The sequence below is a fragment of the Mauremys mutica genome, chromosome 6 (genome assembly GCF_020497125.1).
Source record: "Mauremys mutica isolate MM-2020 ecotype Southern chromosome 6, ASM2049712v1, whole genome shotgun sequence".
Lineage (NCBI taxonomy): Eukaryota > Metazoa > Chordata > Testudines > Geoemydidae > Mauremys > Mauremys mutica.
Genome location: NC_059077.1, coordinates 73826851 through 73846879, shown reverse-complemented (window position 1 = coordinate 73846879; position 20029 = coordinate 73826851). Strand labels below are relative to the sequence as shown.

The window sequence follows — 20029 nt, the reverse complement described above, 5'->3', positions numbered from 1 at the left end:
TTTTGAATTAGTTTATTATTAAATCAAAACAAACAATTTAAAGTGTATTTTCCTCCTCAGTTCCAAAATTCTTCCCTTTTGGAGATACTCTGAAATTAAAGTATGATTTTTTCCCCTCCCCAGCTCCCAAAATTTCCTGAAATCTGGGAGAAATTTCAACAATCTGTAATGTAGGCACTCTTCATTTTCTAAGTAGTAACTGATTCAAGTTCTACGTGGTTGCAGTAGGAATTCCCACAATTAATGAATGTCCAAGCAAAGATTAGGTAAAGTCTCATTAAGTACCTAAGCCACAAATGATCACTACTGTTATGTAGTATGTAACACATTTTTCCCCTTTCGCCAGCGTAAACAGCTCCCCTAATGGTCAGCCTTAACTTATTACAGTGTAGCTATTAACAGTGGGTGAAATACTGGCCCCACAGGAGACAGTGGGAGTTCTGCCATTGACATCAATGGAGCCAGGATTTCACCTAATGGATTCAACTATCTGGACCTGTGGTATTTTAAAACACTTCAGTGATACACCAGTGTACAGGTCAACTCTGAAAACAAGCTCTTGATCCAGACATGCAAGTGCATGAGGAGAGACACAGGGATGTATTTTAAGCAGCAGACCAAAACTTTATTAAACATAACATCAGAGAGCGGTGCTATCGGCCCAGTCTTCCCATAGCAGGCATTTAAGTGAGTACAGTGGGGGGCATACAGGGGACAGCTCATAACTCAGGGTGGACTCCCCATTGCCTACCTCTAGCAAGCTGAATCGTATCCTCTCCCCGCCTGCAAGGGGACAGAAAGTACAAAGAGGGGCCCCAGTCTGAAAAGAATTCAGGTCTACCATTTTCCTCTGGGCCCAAAGTCCACCAGTGAAATCCCAGGTCTCTTATTTCTGGGTATATTTTAAAATGCTCCAGTGCTACACCAGCATACAGGGCAGCTCTGAAAATGAGCGCTGCTTTTTCACACACACTGCTGACAGGGAGCTCACCTGTAAGTACATTTCCAAGCCTTGTCGCCGCTGCTCCAGGACCTTAGGGACCCAGTTCCTGACATGCTTGGAAGGGATTTCTGGCGTTCTAATAAACCTCTTGAGCTGCAAACAAAACCAAAAATAAAAATATAACCCCTCTTTACTGTAAAAGCATTCGTGCTACAAGTCAGTCAGAAAATGGGGAGGTGGGGAGGAGGGGGAAGGTAGCCATTTATAAAGGTCAGTGAATTTATTTACTAAACACCTCATTGAGGAACAATGAACTGACTTTACTATTCCTCTTCAAATCTATAAGTCACAGATAAAAGTTATTTCAGCTTAGCTGACCTTTTGGCAATGAGGAATTCAACTAATAATGCCGTTTGTTCCAAAGATTTAAACAAAAACTGCAGCAGCTGGACGGGTCTAATACTTGAAGACCTGGACACCAACTCAAGCCAGGGACTAAACAAAATAACATGACAGTTAGCTGAATACTGCTCACTGGACAATCCAATCTACACACCAAAAAATATTTTAAGATGGCTTTTCTTTGAAGTGTACACTGCCTCGTTTAGGATGTGATCCTGCAAGATACTGAGTACTCTCAAGCTCACGTTGCCTTCATCACCTTACAAGGTTGGAACCCCAGAGAGTGACAAAAGAGCAGTAAAAGCTATGAATCTGGTTGGCTGAGCTACTGAACTACTATTAAATACTTGTGAATCAGGTTGAGAATGACTGGGTAGGAAAGATGGTCTAGTCTCTAGTGGACAGAGGCACTAGACTGGCACTCCAATGATCTGGATTCAATTCCTGTGTGATTTTGTGCAAGTCACTTAATCTGCCCCATAGCTCAGTTCCTCATCTGTAAAATGGGAATAGTACTTAACAGGGATGCTAGGCACTCAGATACTACCTTGATAAATGCTACATAAGTAACTAGATAGACAGACTGCAATTGAAACAACTTCCAGGTTCAGCATACAGGCATTTTGGGAAAGGCTGTGGAAAACAAGCCTCTCACTAGCTAATGGGTTTTCCAGAAAGCAGGCACCCTGAGAGAAGGGAAAAACTGTAATAGTAAGATGAGTATAATTCTGTAATAATTTATACATAGTACTAGCAAAACTCTGCTATAGAATCTATCCCTAAGTAAGTTTCTATTGTAATTCCTGTGACAATTCATGCAGTATAGCTCACAAATATTTAAAAAAAAAAATTTCTACCTAATAATACTTCTCCCACAGAAGATAAAAATTATCCTAATTCCAAAAGCAACTAAAAACTTATTTTCTCGGTACTAAAAGGCAAAATAATAACTGGGATGGATTCCACTGCATTTTAATGGAAAGTGACACTAGACATTCTTTCAGCTGCATATTGCCTCTGAGTAAATGTGAAGAGAGAAACACAAGGGTAGAAACTCAAAATTGACTTTGACATGCACGCCCATGGGGGTTTGAGAATTTACATTTCATCTCTGAGCTTGCTGAGATGTCACTATAGCAAAAAGCAGTGCCAACATATCACTGTCTCTGTGATTGTAAGTTATGAAGGTCCAATAAGTAAACCTCAGTTGTTCTAGAAACATTTTGCAACTTGCTTATTTTTCAAATATACTAAATCACAATTATGTGTGTCCAAGTTCAAGCAGAAAAAAACCCACAGAACACCTCTACTTACTGACCTTAAAGTCATAGTATAAAAACACAATTTTTTCTTTAAATTTGTCAAGAGTGTTGAAGAAGCTAACATCACAACTGCTGGAGTCTATGACAGCTCTTGTAGGTGAGTAATGAATTGCTTTAGATGAAGAGAGACAAACCTGAAACTGTACAAGTTTCCAGTAGGGCGTAGCTGCTTACAAGATAAATACTCTACAGCTGACATAAGAACATAAGAATGGCCATACTGGGTCAGACCAAAGGTCCATCCAGCCCAGTATCCTGTCTTCCAACAGTGACCAATGCCAGGTGTCCCAGAGGGAGTGAACCTAACCCAGATCAAGTGATCTTTCTCCTGCCATCCATCTCCACCCTCTGACAAACAGAGGCTAGGGACACCATTCCTTCCCATCCTGGCTAATAGCCATTAATGGACTTTACCTCCATGAATTTATCTAGTTCTCTTTTAAACCCTGTTATAGTCCTAGCCTTCACAACCTCCTCAGGCAAGGAGTTCCACAGGTTGAATATGCACTGTGTGAAGAACTTCCTTTTATTTGTTTTAAACCTGCTGCCCATTAATTTCATTTGATGGCCCCTAGTTCTTATATTATGAGAACAAGTAAATAACTTTTCCTTATTCACTTTCTCCACACCACTCATGATTTTATATACCTCTACCATATCCCCCCTTAGTATCCTCTTTTCCAAACTGAGAAGTCCTAGCCTCTTTAATCTCTCCTTATATGGGACCCGTTCCAAACCCCAAATCATTTTAGTTGCCCTTCTCTGAACCTTTTCTAATGCCAGTATATCTTTTTTGAGATGAGGAGACCACATCTGTATGCAGTATTCAAGATGTGGGCGTACCATGGATTTATATAAGGGCAATAAGATATTCTCCATCTTATTTTCACAAACATCAAATATTGAAGTTCATACTGTACCTTAAATATTCTAGATATGTATTTTTTCTCTAATGATTATTTTCAAAGGAAAGAGGGAAAAACTGGATTATAAAATAATTGATTCACACACTGAAAACGGGGACACTATTCTACAAAGAAAACCATATGACACACAATTCCCTTTACAGCAAAAATTGATTGCAAATGGAGTACATACGCTACAATGTGACAACAGGCTCTGCCCTGGGGGAACTGCAAAACCTGTAAGGTATGGAGTTTGTTTTCAGTCTGCCTTTATGGCTTTATCTTTAAAAGTTGTTAACTTTAATATGGGACAGCTGTCAAGGGAAGAAATTTCAGTTTTGCTTTAAATGATCTTTATGATGTTATTTAAAAATAAAGCTGTTTGTAGTAATTATTCAGTTCAGGGGGTATCAAAAATCTCCAAGAGGAGTGAGGACATTTTGTTATTTATGGAAAGTAGGGAAACAGGGAGACAGATATTTAAGAAGAGAAGAATCCACAGAATCTGTATTGACTGAACTTTCTCTGCCAAAGAGTTCACGATCTACTGGTGTCAGTATAGAAAAGGCAAATGCACTGATTTAGTACAGCTTCGAGACACCAATATTCCTCTATTACGAACAGAAGAGAAAAAACTAGTTGAGAAAACAGCTAGTGCATTATTGCTAAAGGAGATCAAGATTTCCACCAACATCTTTGGTAAAGTGGTGGAGGAAGGAGAACTTGCTATAAAAAGTATGTTGTGTGCTTTACCTCTATAAAGGAAATGAATACAGAAACAAGGTTGCTGCCCTGAAGAGCTCACAGTATAATCTAAACAGGCAACGAGCACACCAGGGATAGGAAAAACAAGTAATTGTTAACAGTGAAGTCTAAAATAGGTCTTATTATAGTTCCAGGTTTGGAGGTTTATTTCTTTTGCTAGCACTTCTGGGGAGAGACGAAAGGACGATCATTTACAGACGTCCATGGAAGCAGTGTGTTTTAAGGAAGACTATGAAGAGAGTAGAGGTACAGCATGCCAAATCCAAGAGGGGATCCTGGTATAGAGGGACATGTGAAAGAAAGCAGCTGAAAACAGAACACAGACATAAATGCTGCAGTTATTCCTAAATTTTGAGCAGAGCAAAGAGGGCAATGGGTAAGTGAAAAAATGTCAAAAACAGAGACATAGGAAGGAACTAAATTGTGCTGGGAATAAATTGGCAACTACTGAAGTTACACTGAAGTTAGATAACCAGAACTGGAGGACAGTTATGACTATACTTAACTTAACAGAGTACTCCTTACACATCAACAGCTTGATTCTGCCACCATTACGCACACTGAGCAGTACCTTATTAACTACCTGATCATGAAACACATTACTCACAAATGTAAGGCGTGAGACTACTCTAGTGTATGTAAAGTTAAGCTTGTGTATATATTTTGCAGGACTGGGGCCTCAGTGAGTAGTGTGACTGATTTTGATAGGTATAATCAGCATGAGCACAAGGCAAAAAATGAGGCCTCAATTGAATACTGGGAGATAAATATGGATTGTAAAGAAAATGTAACTGAAAAATTTTAAATGGCAGCTAGTTGCACAATCTACCAAGGAGAAAAAAGTTAAGAAATGCATGCACATAACAACTACTGTGCAAAATCTACAAAACCAATCATATTCTTATTCCTATAGAGCTCTCTAATAAACAGGAGCTCAGCAGGCGCATTCCATTTTTCTGTCACCTTCAGTGAACTGCTTCTTTTCCAGATTTCTTGTTTCAGAAGAAACTTATGGAATAAGAAGTTTGCCTTTCAGAACAGAAAATTTAAATAGAAGCATCCAGCTCCAACTATTGGATGGGGGACAATCACATTCTCCTTTTGACACCCTTGTAAGCAACTCAAAAAGAGTAATGGATTTCAAGTTGGGAAATTAGTGAGTAAAATGTATTATCTCATACATATAAATGAGATGACTATTCTCAGCCTTTGGAAAAGAACAAACAGTATCAATTTAGTATTGGATACATTCAATATTGCAACAAGTGCAGTGGAAGAACTGTGATGCAGTAGGTCTTTTTCTTCTCTAACTTTGTGGGTACATATGAACCACATGTTCAACTCAACGTACAGGAGTTTAGCCACCCAACTCTCTAGCGTTAACAAATTGCATGCTTGACAAATTATCTGCTCCAAAAGAGTCCTTTTCTACAGAAATATGCATTATTTCATGCCTTTACAAGAATAAATCTATCGCGGACATAAGATTCTACTGATGTTTAACAACAATATGGCAGGTACAAAAGAATCAAAAAGAAAGGAAAGTGTGAAACACCTGAGAAACCTCCCTCTCCCTTAACAAAACTTATGGAATATACTGACATCTCTTTTATGAGAGATGTCCTGAAATGCACATAGTTAACATTACCAGTGACACCTTCAAAAGAAATGAAACAAACATCAACTAAGGTAAACTGAAGTTATATCAACTAAGTTACACACCTAGAAAGGAGAGAGAGATAATTTACCTTTTTATGGAGGGCATGAAATTCACTATACCTCTTTTCGACAAAATGTTTTCTTCCACTCATCAGCACCTCTATCTTAAAGACCTGTAAAAATATCAATTAAAAAAAGATTAATTTCACCTATTCAAAACATTCAGTCATCTAACACATTAATTTTGTGACCATGATGTATTTCATTCCTTTAATTACAGTAGTTGATCTCCCAAAATCCAGAAGACTCAGGAGACACTGGAGTACAACATTGATTAATGAGGACTCTGACTAAATGCTCTGCTAATAAGTTTGTTCAGCAAACACATTTAAAGGCAATTAAGCTTTGGATTTTTTTTTAATCTTTAGCTTTTAATATACAATAATAATCCTCGACAGAAATGATTTCACATGACTGAAGGGAGAAGAAAACAAAGTGGCATGACAACATAAACAGAACAAATACAGGGATTTTGTTTCTCTCTGTCATACAATGCTGCATGGTAACAGCCACACATATGTACAATATGTTCCTCATGACAGAAGTACTATGTCCTCTACAACAGAGGAGAAATAAATGTAAACAGTACATTGTAGGTTAATTTCTTCCTAACCTGCATATTCATCTCTAGTCTCAGCTGGGCTTGTTCTACTGTTTACACCATGGAAAAAAATGTGGTAAAGGCTCATTTTCTTTGCATGATACATATGACAGCTTTTGCTGCTGCCTGTGGAAGGTTGAAAGGCCGGACAAAGAAGCTCTCTTGATCCACTAATTAGTAGCCACTAACATGACATTTTTTTGATTCTCAGGTCACTGGCTCAAGCTCTGAGGGCAAGTGATGAGAAATATTTTGAAATGCTTGTGAAAACATGGTCTATTAAAGGAAGACAAGATCAGTAGAAAAGCAGTGTAAAGAGGGGAGTCTGCTGTTTCCAACAGTTCTTACACATGTTCTGTTTTGTTTAGGAAACACTGGAAGTAATTATCCCCAGGATGGTGAGAGGCTATACTAAACAACAGTATATTACATAACTGTTACATTACATACATAGGACCCAGATTTTGGCCCACTCTACCGTCCTTTAAAATGAGTTTGGAAACAGTGTTCACACTCAGATCCAGATAAAATGATTTCTACCAGAATTTGGCAGGCTAGCATGGATCAGACAAAGCTATTCAGGAGGGAGTTGAAACCCATTTTTCAGCGTATGGTGGATTCTCTGCTAGAACATGTTTTTAAAACATGATTCAAATATGCAATGATTCTTGCTGGTTGGCCAAACGTGTTAAAAACCAATTTAGTTAGAATCTTACTGAAGCCAAGTTAAACATGGACTTTAATTTGGTTTAAGCCATAATATGGATAAATCCACAGTGAAGACAATATTTAGCAGGGCAACTTCACTATATACAGATGTTCATTATAACCAGAATTAGTTTGTACATAATAGTCCATTGAAACAATTTGGGATTTCATTCTATTTCTCTATAACAGGAGTTTTACTATATCCAAGTCACTTTGAGCAGCTTAACCCATTTTTTGGCTACCAGAAACTCTGTCCCCAGAAATTATTTGCTCCTGGCAAAGCTTCAAGACATCAGCGGGCATATTTCGCAAATTCACAGCTGTAAATGAAATGATATGTATGGAGACAGGTTTTAAAAGATCAATGTAAAATAAATAATAATAATTGGAGATATACCAATCTCCTAGAACTGGAAGGGACCTTGAAAGGTCATCGAGTCCAGCCCCCTGCCTTCACTAGCAGGACCAATTTTTGCCCCAGATTCCTAGGTGGCCCCCTCAAGGATTGAACTCACAACCCTGGGTTTAGCAGGCCAATGCTCAAACCACTGAGCTATCCCTAAGTTAGCTGCTAATTTAACACATTTTAATTTCTAAGCTATAAACACTGTACCTTTTAAAATGAAGGAAGTTCTGTCTATATAATGTGCGCATAAGTCAGTTTCAATTAATTGCACCACTTCACCAAAGTAGTGTTTCTTTCGAGCATTCCAGAAATACAAGAGACAAAATGCTTTTGAATATGCAGAAAATGAATCATCTTTAAATAGGAAGAACTCTGGAGAATTAAGTGGCTGAGAAAATTGGATACTGGAATATGAACCTGACCAGTTTGATAGTGATCAAAAGTCATTACCTATCAAAAGTCGGTGATCTATATAAAACGGATTGATAGTCTCCATTCAGTTAGGAGTGACTCTTGTCTATGTCACACACATGCAAAAAAATGGTCTCAACTGCCATGCTGGTTAGCAGCCTCAGCATATAAACTAAGGAAGGAATGAACATGAAGACTAAACAACACTCCAGGTGAGGGCTGAGACATATTGGTGGGTAAGTTTAAGCTGCTGCTCCCTGGGTAGTACAAGTCCCCAGGGCTGTCCCTCAGAAAACTTTCATGAGAATTACAATTCATATAAGTCAAGTTATGCCCTCAGTCACACACATGCAACTTCAGTGAAGTAAATCTGTTTCCCTTTGAAGTCAGTAGGGTTGAATGGTTCTTACAGGAGGTAAAATTTTGACCCAACGTGGGGAGTGGGGTGGAAGGAAATGAAAAGCTCTGGGCGGACTGTTTTTCCAGTGCATATATCTACTTTATCCCCAACTGATCTATGTTTCAGAACTAGTTTATGAACTATGTAAATAGTTCCAGGGCCCCTGAATTGGTATTTCATTTTTAAGCTTAGATTTTCTCACCAGGGAAGAAACAGGAACATTTTAATTACTATGCATATAATTATTGGGAACAAGGAGGTAGCATCCATCAGTTGCAGAATAGAGTAGCTGGTAGCTTTCATAGAGGCTATAAGAGATTTGCCTCAACGGTGTCTGTGCATGATGCTGCTGTCATTTCTACTACAATGAAATCTGCTGCCTTCACATCATCTGTTACTTACAACAATATGCAAGCTTAAATGTTAATAATGGGAACACATACAGTGGATGTTACAGCTCAAGTGCACTGATTTCATTAATGCAGTAGCCTAAAAGTCTAAAAGACAGACAGTGCATCTGGTCATGTATTAAAATGAAATAAATTCAGAAATTACTTTTCTCCCTTCCCCATAACTGGCATTTCTGAGCCTACTCATTGTAGCACCTATGTTGCAAAAATGTAAAGTAATCTGTGATTCTGTTATTGTTACAGCAGTCAAATGTGGGAGTATATAAAAGTTTTCAACCTGCTTCCATAAATGTCTTAACAATCCCCAAAGCTTTACAAGTTAAATACTTTGCTTAAACGTAAAATAAAGTTTGAGCAAAGCACCCTATAAAGCAGAAATTAAGCTGAAAGAATAGAAAAACATATTGTACTTATGAGTATTGATTGTTAAATTACTTCACTGAGGTTGCAGAAGTTCCAATCTTATCTCATTATCATTTACTAGATCACTACTCACAATCTTAGCACAGAGATGAGGTTCATGTCACTATTTTCAATAAGGGTGTAGCAATGTATGTGTGTGTGAGAGAGAAATCTGTGTATAAAGGAAGGGTGGAATCTCCTAACAGACACAAAATACCTAACGAATATAGACAAGTCTGACAATAATTTAACTGAGCAATTGCAGGCACGGACAGAAAAACAATGTGAGGAAACTGGTGCACCTAGATGAAAGTGCCAAAATAAAGAAGGAAGAATTACGGACAAAATTGTAACAGTGCAAGGAAATTACTTTTCTATGTAAGAATGTTCACATTCTGTTGAACAGATAACTCTGAACAGACATATCACTTTTTATATGCAAGATATAGCTAAATGCCCTGAGAATGAAAAATGTAATAATTAATCATGGAGTCAGACAACTAATGCTGCTCTTACAACAGACAGAAATTATACTTAGAGTGAATGATCCACATTTAGTCTTGGCTAGGGCAAGAAGTACAGTAGGTTTACAGTGATGTTACTGTGTCCTTTATTAAATGCACCAGGTAGAAGGCTACCCACCCATAAATTCTGCCACAAAATAAAATGTATCCTTTCGCTCTGGTGCCACAACAAAAGCCTGCTCAACCATTATTAAAGCTGTTTGCACAGAGCTTAATGCAGGAGTGATTGTCCAACACAATTTAATCTGTGCAAAATGAAGAGTGGGATGAACAGCTCTGGATCTGAAGTCAGAGCATGAGATGCATATCTTTCTCCAACTGAAATTGTCATCTCTGCCAAAAAAGATGACACTCCAACTCATCATCAAAATTTTGGGGTGGAAGAGCTGGAATCTATTAAATCAAATACTGTTTTAAGAACTCATTGTAGGAAGTCCTAACAAAGTTGGACACATCTACATAACTACCTCTTTTTAAAATTAATTAAAAATATGCAATAATAATACAAGCTACAACTTAGTAAGACACCAACCGCTTCCCTTTTATAGTTTTTATAGAATAGTGGCCCAATTCTTGGTTCCCCATTGGCCCCATTACACTCTGCTGGTGCAGCATAAAGTGGCCATAAATGGGGTTTCTCAAACACACAGAGCTGTCAGAATGGGTCTCCACTGGCTCTCAGCTCACTGCATTGCCACAATTCTCAGTTGTCCCAGAGGGACATTTGCAGCCATATTGCAAGCTAAAATAGCCCTAAGGTTGCTCTAGCTTACACCAAGGAGCACTGAGTGCAGGAATGGCAAATCAGATTCAAGGGGACACAAATCCCTTTCTCCCTCCAACCTTTCCCCCAATACCAGTGAAAGTAAACTGTGTGTTTACCACTCTTCTCTTATTGGTGATACAAAGGTTGACTATTTCCAATACCAATAACTCCTTCTATATACTGCTCCCATTTAAATCAATGGCACTGGAACAAGTATCAGAGATCTGTACTTTAAGTTGTCCAAGATAAAAAAAAATCCAACTCAGCCTTTTACATAAAATTGTTTACAAAAGTTGAGACAAATAGATTTGTACAAACTGGATTGTATAGGTTAAGAGAACCATGATAAGACATATTCCAGGCTCCCGGTAACAAGTAATGGGTTGATATGACAATGAGATAAAAGATTCCAGAAATGGGAGAAAATGTTTAAAGTTGACACCATCAAAATGTGTTTTAATTGGTTTTTGTTAATGCTAAATGGTTGTCACCATTTTTGGACATTGTTTATCTGGGTTTCACTGAAAGGGAGTGGTGGGGTGACAGCTGGACTGGAAGGAGAAAACTCCACCTTTCCATCTCTTCTTGGACCCGGGGATCTACCTTGACATCTTTGGGCATTTATCTTCTTGATCCTGAAAGGCATCCTGATCACACTGGGCCAGAGAGAGGGAACTGATGACATCATCAAATACTTGCAATATGAAACTTAGGTTCCTATACTCTCACCCACCTACCTCACCCCTGTGACTTTTTCCTTCCCTGCCATATTTCTTCTCTTTCCTCTCTCTCTCTTTTTTGCCTTCTGTCTAACAGCAGTCTGGCTTAGCCAGACAAGACAGCATCTTTTGCAGCATGACCACTGAGGCTGCAAAAAGCAATGTCCTAAACCAGAGGTTCTCAACCATTTTCTTTCTGAGCCTCCTCCCCATCCCCCACAACGTGCTATAAAAGCTCCATGGCCCACCTGTGCCACAATAACTGATTTTCTGCATATAAAAGCCAGGGCCGGCATTAGGGGGTAGCTAGTAGGGCAATTGCCTGGGGCCCCGTATCCCGGGGGCCCACACGAAGCTACATTGCTCAGGTTTCAGCTTCAGCACCAGGTGACGAGGCTCAGGGACCTGGACGTCAGACCCATGTGGTGGGGCTTTGGCTTTCTGTCCTGGGCCCCAGTGAGTCTAATGATGGCCTTGCTTGGAGGCCCCCATGAAACCTGCTTGAGGCCCTCAGGGTGCCCCGGACCTCTGGTTGAGAACCACTGCCCTAAACAGCATGACATTGTTTACCAGAGGTAAACACAGAGGTCAGTATGACCAAACATAGAGGCCAGTATGACCAAACACTATACCCACGTTTCTCCAGCAGTGATGGTGCTGACTTTTAATTGCAACAGAGACAGAAGCTCCATTTTCTATCTTTGATGTTCTTTTCTGTCACATTTTGGGTGCGTTTGTCTGGTTTAATCTTCAAGGAAATGGGACTAGACTTTTACAACAGGAAAACAGCAGCAACTACAGCTGCCCGCCATCTCAACTAACTTCTTTTCTTTTCCCCCAAAAGGACAGTTAATACCAACTGCCCAACAAGAGTTTTTCCCTATACAAACATTCTATAGCTAAAGGAAAGGGAATAAAGTATATTCTTAATCTTACTTAAACCCAGGGGTGGCCAACTTGTGGCTCCAGAGCCACATGCGGCTCTTTACACATTTATATGCGGCTCCTTGTATATGTACCAACTCCGGGACTGGAGCTACAGGTGCCAACTTTCCAATGTGTTGGGGGGTGTTCACTGCTCAACACCTGTCCCTGCCCCAGGCCCTGCCCCCACTCCACCCCTCCCCCCCCCCGAGCCTGCTATACCTTCGCTCCTCCCCCTCCAAGCCTCCTGCACACCACAAAACAGCTGATCAGGAAGTGCAGGGAGGGAAGGGGAAGCACTGACTGGCGGGGCTGCTGGAGGCACTAAGAGTGGGGGCAGAGCTGATGGGAGGGGGACTACTGATGTATTACACCTCTACCCCAATATAACACAACCCGATATAACATGAGTTCGGATATAATGCGGTAAAGCAGTGCTCCGGGGGGGCAGGGCTGTGAACTCCAGCAGATCAAAGTAAGTTCGATATAACGCGGTTTCACCTATAATGCGGTAAGATTTTTTGGCTCCCGAGGACAGTGTTATATCGGGGTAGAGGTGTACTGTAGCTCTTTGGCAATGTACATTGGTAAACTCTGGCTCCTTCTCAGGCTCAGGTTGGCCACCCCTGCTTAAACCATTTGAAATATGAAGTGTTAACTGTTTTTCCTTCTTTTCCAGTATCTTTAATAAAAAGCTAAAATGATTGTTAATCATTGGTTGTTACAACACGAGTGAACCAGAGATAACCTGATGCAAAACCACACTGTGTACCAGTGAACATGAGTTTTATTCACATATTATCCCTTGTTGGGCCAGAGACACCTCCTTTTCCACACAACAGGAAGAGACATGGCCAGGCTGGAGGGGTTAGCAGGTCGTTAACAATGTTACTATTTCATAACAAATTCTATTTAGTTTTGGTGCAAGGAAATGCACTGTTTGAGACAGAAATTTTAGTTGTCCAAGATGAGGAAACAGACAAGTATTATACACATATCTAAACTGCACAATATTTTTAAGTATGATTCGTTTGTATGCATTCATATGCATTGTATAACATATATATTTTAATACTTTATAAACTTGTATAAACAACCTTTCAGTAGAAGGACAGACTTGTAGCATCCTGGTTTAGAATTTGTACAAGATGAGGAGAGTTATACAAAAACCAGAAGCACTGAGGAGAAATTTACAAAAGTCATATTTCTATTAGGGCTGAGCTTACCAATACCATTTAATGTATGACTTACAGAAATAACTACATCCCTTTAAAAGTCTCAGCATGCCTGACAGACTTTTTGACTGAGGAATAGCTAATGCATTCAGATCTCAAGCAGCTCAACCTTAAACCTGTGTCACGGCCATATGGAAGAAATTCCAGAACAACTGAAATGGCAGCTACGGTCCATGAAGCACTAATAGGATTTCCACATGTTTAGTGTTTCATTAATGTTCAGACAATGGCACATTTTCTCAGGTTCAGTTGGGCTATGCTCACTGCAAGACCAGAGTGTGTAGGTGGAACCAGAGTTGGTTTTATACCTAGACTGCATTTCACTGATCCTGGGGCAAACCAGGGGCTGATCCAATCATAAGTATAAATAACAGCAGTTGCATGGCTGCTCTAGCATATACCTAGCTGCATATAGGTACAGCACCCAGTACAATGGGTCCTGGTCCATAACTGGGGCTCCTAGGCACAACAGTAACACAAATAAATAATCACGCAGGTACAGGTACTGCATTATTTTGGGGGGTGGGGGTTAAATACTTATTATTATTTGTATTAGGTATTTTTATTATGGCATTGCTTTGTCCGGAATCAAAACACAAGGAGGTATATCACAGAAAACTGTTCTGTTAATTGATGGAAAATAAATGTATTCAAATTGCTCCCAATTCTATGAAGCAATCAATGGACATTGACCAGGAGGAACATTCTTATTATTTCTAACAATATAATAAATTAATTTTTATCATTAACTCTAAATCCAACAAGAAGGCTTTGTTGTCTTTAAAATTCCCTTGACAAATCCATATTATCACAATGCTACCTTGACTGAAATTCTGTGATGGGAATGTTTTAAAATAGTCTGGCATTTAAAACATTCACAAATGTGTCTTCTACTTCAAATCTCAACTTTAAACCCATTTCTTTTATTTAACCTTCAGGTCACTGATCCAAGACTCCTACACCCACCTATAATTTTGTATTCACGCCAAATTAAACTGTAATCTCTTTAAGGCAGGGACCTGCCTAAAAAGTGTTTTGTAAAGTACACCAACGGTATAATAAAATAATTATGGATATTCTTTGTATCATGCTCTTTTCCAATATCAATTTCCTCATCCACAAAACAGACTGGTACCTGCAGTGATTATGTACAAAAGACACAGGACTCTGGGGCAATCTTTGTAAAGATGGCCTTTGAGAGAAAGAGGTAGAACAATATATGTTCCTTGTGGTATCCCAGAGACATTAATTCTCACTAAGCGGGAAACTGTAGGGAGTCTCCTGTGGAACTACCATTGTTTCTGCATGAAAAAGGTAGCTGGCATATAAGAGCCAGAACTCAGGATTTTTTCCCCCCACTCACTTTCACCAATCTTTTTCAAACACATGCTTCATAAATCCCATAGGAACGTGTCTGTCATTTCCTGAAAAATAACTTACTTGGCTCTCCTAATTACAAAGCTTCTCCTTGCCAAGGTAATGCAGACTATGGAAATACAGCCAAACTAAGATGCTACAAGATCTGACACTTTTGCTGTTTTTCTAAAGCACAAATGCTGCACAGATGCCTTCCTTTTAAAACCCAATTGACACTGCAGTCACATTTTTGTCAAGATCCTTAGAAACAAATGTAAACAACAATAATGAATAAGTTGAGATATGTAGGCCTCAAAGTGCTTTTAGAGTAAGAATTCTAAATTCTGTATTACAAATTGAGCAGGTGAGGCAGACACTGAACTCTTGGATTTCCAAATTATTCCTGTGGTTAAATTGCTCTGAAGATAGGGTTGCCAGGTGTCTGGTTTTCAATCGGAATGCCTGGTCGAAAAGGAACCCTGGCAGCTCCGGTTGGCACTGCCAACCAGGCTGTTAAAAGTTGGGTAAGCAACAGAGCAGGGGCCCGGAGCTAAGGGAGGCTCCTTGCCTGCTCTAGCTCCATGCGGCTCCCAGAAGCATGCGCCAGGTCCTTGCAGCCCCTATGCGCATGGGAAGCCAGGGAGGCTCCGTGCACTGCCCCTGCCACTGGCTCCACAGCTCCCATTGGCCGGGAACTGTGATCAATGGGAACTGCGGGGGCAGCACCTGTGGGCACGAGGGCAGCGTGTGGAGCCTCTCTGGTCACCCATGCACTTAGGGGCTGCAGGGACCTGGCGGCCGCTTCTTGGGAGCCCAACCATCTGCCCCAGTCCTGAGTCCCCTCCTTCACCCAAACCCCTCATCCCTGGCCCCACCCTTGAGCGCATAACCCAGCCAGAGCCCTCTAGTCCAGTGAAAGTGAGGGTGGGGGACAGCGAGCGATGGAGGGAGGGGGGATGGAGTGAGCGGGGGTGGTGCGTCGGACAAGGGACGGGGCAGAGATGTTTAGTTTTGTGTGATTAGAAAGTTGGCAACCCAATCTGATGAGAGATACTAAAAATATGCATCTTGCAATACTCTCATAATGATCTTCATACTGATCTAAATGTCTGTTGAAAATAATGAACTATTTCAGAGCAAGTGACAGAGAATATAAAACAAGCATCTGTTCATTCCTTTGTGGCTTTATGAATAACCAATACAACTTCAAATTTACAGAAATGCCCTTTCAAAGAGTTACTCACCTCTGCCTCTTTCAAACCTTACTATACTCAGCTCTACAATGACACAGCAATCATCACTTATGTCTGTCAGAAGTAGTGACAGGCAGGGTTTATTTCAAATGGCACAGAAACCAATTTCAGATTATGTTTATTGAACAGAGGTCTTCTACTTTTCTGATGCTTGTGCTGATTTTATTAGGTATCCCATTTCAAAGCAACAGATTACAGGTATTTCCAAACCACATTTCTCTGCCCATTTAGCAGTATGCATTTTGCTTTTCTTAAATCAGTACATAATGAGTAAGATAAATAATAGCATCATAACTTCAGATAAGTTTTTTTTTCCAAATCAGACCTCAGTTACCGTACTTCATGAAAATAAATTCCAGCTAGGCAGACCCCTGAAAGTGAGTTGCACAGATTTCAGATACACTCTGTTGGCCATAACTATTCTATTCTCAGTGCTGATCACTGTAGTATCTGAGCATTTTCCAGTAGTGCATTAAATGATGTGATTAACAATTGTCCTATGTTTGTTCTCTCCCTCCCTCCCCCCGTAAGAGAAGAAATGTCTGCAGTGGAGTGTCTTGTTTTAGTAAGGTTGGAGGTGTTTTTATTGTTTTTATTTTGCTCCATATTTTTTAGCTTGTTTTTAATATACATGTTAATATGTAGTCATGTTAGAGAAGCCAAGATCAAAGTGCATCTTGCACTTGGAGCAGTGGTGAGATCTGTGATTATCCTTAGTTCCTTGGGGAGTTCATTCCATAGTTTCAGAACAAAACCCAAGGAAGTTCCTGCATAGATGAGATTTACCCTTATTGTAAAGAGTTGAAGGAAGACTTCCAGGCATCAAACCCAGTCAGGCCTGCTGAGTCAACCTTTATGGTTGATACAGAGGGTGCTGTTGCCCTGGGCATGGTCTGAGAATGGGAGAATCATGGGATTCCACCCCACAACAGGTGAAGGGAAGAAACCTGCCACCAGGCTGGGGTGCACTTAGAGAGACCAGAGAGGAGTCAAATGTGCAGCAGACTAACCCTGCAACTGTGACACTCAGGTTATTTCATTTACTCAAAATCTGCCATAGTGGATTGAATGGTACCTACCGATGACCTTTTTGAAGGCTATGAGCTGCTGTGTTGCATTTTTTTAAACAAGTCCCTGGAAACATCACCTGACCTTGCTGTTTACAAACTTCCAGTTTCTGTGCCACTAGGGCACTTTTGGAATGTCTAGGAGATTTCCAGCAGTCAAATACAAGAAAAACACTTGCTCTGGTCCAATTAGTGTTTCCATGATGCTGAATGGGATTCCCTGAAGCTAGCTGGGTGGAGTATGGGTACTCTCACTGTAGTTAGAAGTACTCTTTTGCTTCCAGACCATCTGACTTATCTATATTACACTTGTTTTCCTCACTTTGGACAGTTGGATGACTTCTTGGAGACTCTCTAGATTAGGTTGTCAAGGATTTTGATAAGAATGGGGGCTCAGTTTGTTTCAACAACAAAAACTCTGAATTGCATCAACTTTACAGTCCTTTACTAGAGTTTATGTAGGTGCAGTGTTCTCATCATGTGTTTAAAATCCTGCTGAACTAAACAACAATTAGTTTCCTCTATTTGAGAGGAAGAGGATCAAAGACATTCTACATCACGGGTAGGCAACCTATGGCACCTGTGCCAAAGGCGCACACGAGCTGATTTTCAGTGGCACTCACACTGCCCAGGTCCTGGCCACCGGTCCAGGGAGCTCTGCATTTTAATTTAATTTTAAATGAAGCTTCTTAAACATTTTAAAAACCTTATTTACTTTACATACAACAATAGTTTAGTTATATATTATAGACTTATAGAAAGAGACCTTCTAAAAATGTTAAAATGTATTACTGGCACTCAAAACCTTAAATTAGAGTGAATAAATGAAGACTCAGCACACCACTTCTGAAAATATGCCGACCCCTGTTCTACATATATCATGACAGGCTTCTGACCAAGTCAGAGCCCTCAAGTAAAGCTCAGGTCCAAATGATTCAGTGTACAGCAGATGAACATCACAGGCTGATGGTTCATGTATGTAATTCAAAAAAGATATTAAGATGTGTTTTAGGAACTTCTTCCAGTAATGGTACCATCCTCCCTTCTCACAGATGAAGAAAAGCAGGAAGCAGTACTTGGCATAGTATAGCACCTTCTGGCCATTAGAGTGCTAGCTTTGCTGCCATCTTTAGAAATATTTCAAGGGAATTGTTTTTACTTCAGTGCCCAGAATCTGGAGGAGCTCAACCAGTACTTGAACTCCATTAGTTAAATCCATTCTTGACACTTCTGGATGAAGTCTGTGCAGACAGCAATTTTTAAAAAAGCAGTAAATTCCAGAATCTTTATCACCTCAGTGGATTTACAGTACTCTTACCTCTCTGCTTCTGTTAATCAGTGTAATTAGAATACTTGATGTTTGCACTGGGATCTGCCCTTCATCTCTAATGTTGTGCCTAGCTCTTTTAGCTTGCATGTGGAACTAGAGTATTTAAAAGATAACGGTGTCAGAGATAGATGCTTTGTAGAAAGAAGGGATTTTCAGTCTCCTGCACTTGAACAACTGACTCTTGTGAGCTCCAGACTAGCTTGAGCAGAGTCAATGGTGAATTGGTCATTACATCTACTTTAATTTATAGACCTTATGGTTAACCCACTAAGCCTGCCACCTGATTTCATAACCAATAGGCTTGCAGTTGACTAGAAGGTTCTCTCTCTCTCCTCCTAGAACATACGCCCTCCTCTTTCCATTAGTGAAACACAATAAATATAAAAACTTGAATAAAGTGAACTAACCTTACAGATGCATCTGTTCTGACTCTCTGATTTTGTACATTTTTTAAAAATTCCCTTCTCATTTTCACCTTCCATCTTGCACTTCAAACCATTTTTTTGCCTCTTTTCCTCTTCATTAGTTTTTCTCTTTCATCTATCCATCTTCTCTCTGCCCTTCAATCTTTCCTTTGTTTTCCTTCTCATCAACATTTTGCTCCTTTCCTCTTCTAATTCTCCCTTAGTTCCTCTCTGATTCTCTTTCTTCCTCTTCCCCCACTTTCTATCCTTTCCCTTCTGCAATTCTCTGGCCAAGGGGTAGCTCTCCTTTCCCCATGAAAGTTGGAGGAAATGGGCTTCCTCTTCTTTCCTCTGTGCAGGAGCAGGGGCAGGGGAGCCATCTGGCGGTTTATCTAGCTTTTCAATCACCTCCAGCATACACAGCCAGGAGCAAGAGAACCCAATCAGGTGAAGGGGGAAATTATTGCTGCACTGTGTTCTCCCTTATATCACCAGCCCATAGCTCCCCCGTTGCCTTTCCATGTGTGGTGAACTTTGCTGGCCAAATCACCATACAGGTGGTTCAGCAATTCTTCTTGGGTTTGAGCTGAGGAAGAGCAGTGCTAGAGTGGTATGTCAGGGTGCCAAGAAAAAGTGTGGGTGTCCCTTCTCCACATGTCTGTCTAACTGAAACAATGATGACTGCGTCAGAGCGGTGTTCTGTGTGCACTAGAACCTTAAGAGGCGTTCAAGATGGCATCATCGATGCATTCATGGATGAACGTTCCAAGCATCCTTTGGCGTGAGCTTAAATGCTTCCCCAATTCATTCTGGACCTGGAAACCAGAATGGAAGGGTTGGTGATTGTTCTGACTTGCTGACATGATGGTACAAGAGTAAAGGTAAAAGAACTAGCTGACTAAAGATGACACAAACAAAACAAGACTTATTTGATGGCAGTATAGTTAATTTGTAATGTGGTCCTCCAAAAATAAAAAATGAAATTCCCTCATTGCAGTCAACTCTGGGATCTGCTGTAATTAGTTATGACAGCACCAAAAATCAAACTGGGAAAGCT

At 40.1% G+C, this 20029-nt stretch overlaps 1 protein-coding gene across 6 annotated transcripts in view; it reads right to left on the bottom strand.

Moving 5' to 3' along the window:
- Positions 1–20029, bottom strand: part of SNX24 (sorting nexin 24) — a 136763-nt gene that overhangs the window by 54038 nt on the left and 62696 nt on the right. For 3 of the 6 annotated variants that reach the window (XM_045022058.1, XM_045022056.1, XM_045022060.1), the window contains exons 2-3: positions 6086–6169; positions 992–1096 (exon numbers count right to left, since the gene is read on the bottom strand). In XM_045022058.1, the coding sequence (XP_044877993.1) occupies positions 992–1096; positions 6086–6148 (168 nt within the window). In that variant the 5' untranslated portion in view covers positions 6149–6169. Of the gene's footprint in view, positions 1–991; positions 1097–6085; positions 6170–12039; positions 12244–18975; positions 19208–20029 lie in introns of those variants that run through there. The other 3 variants (XM_045022057.1, XM_045022054.1, XM_045022059.1) reach the window with 3 other exon arrangements.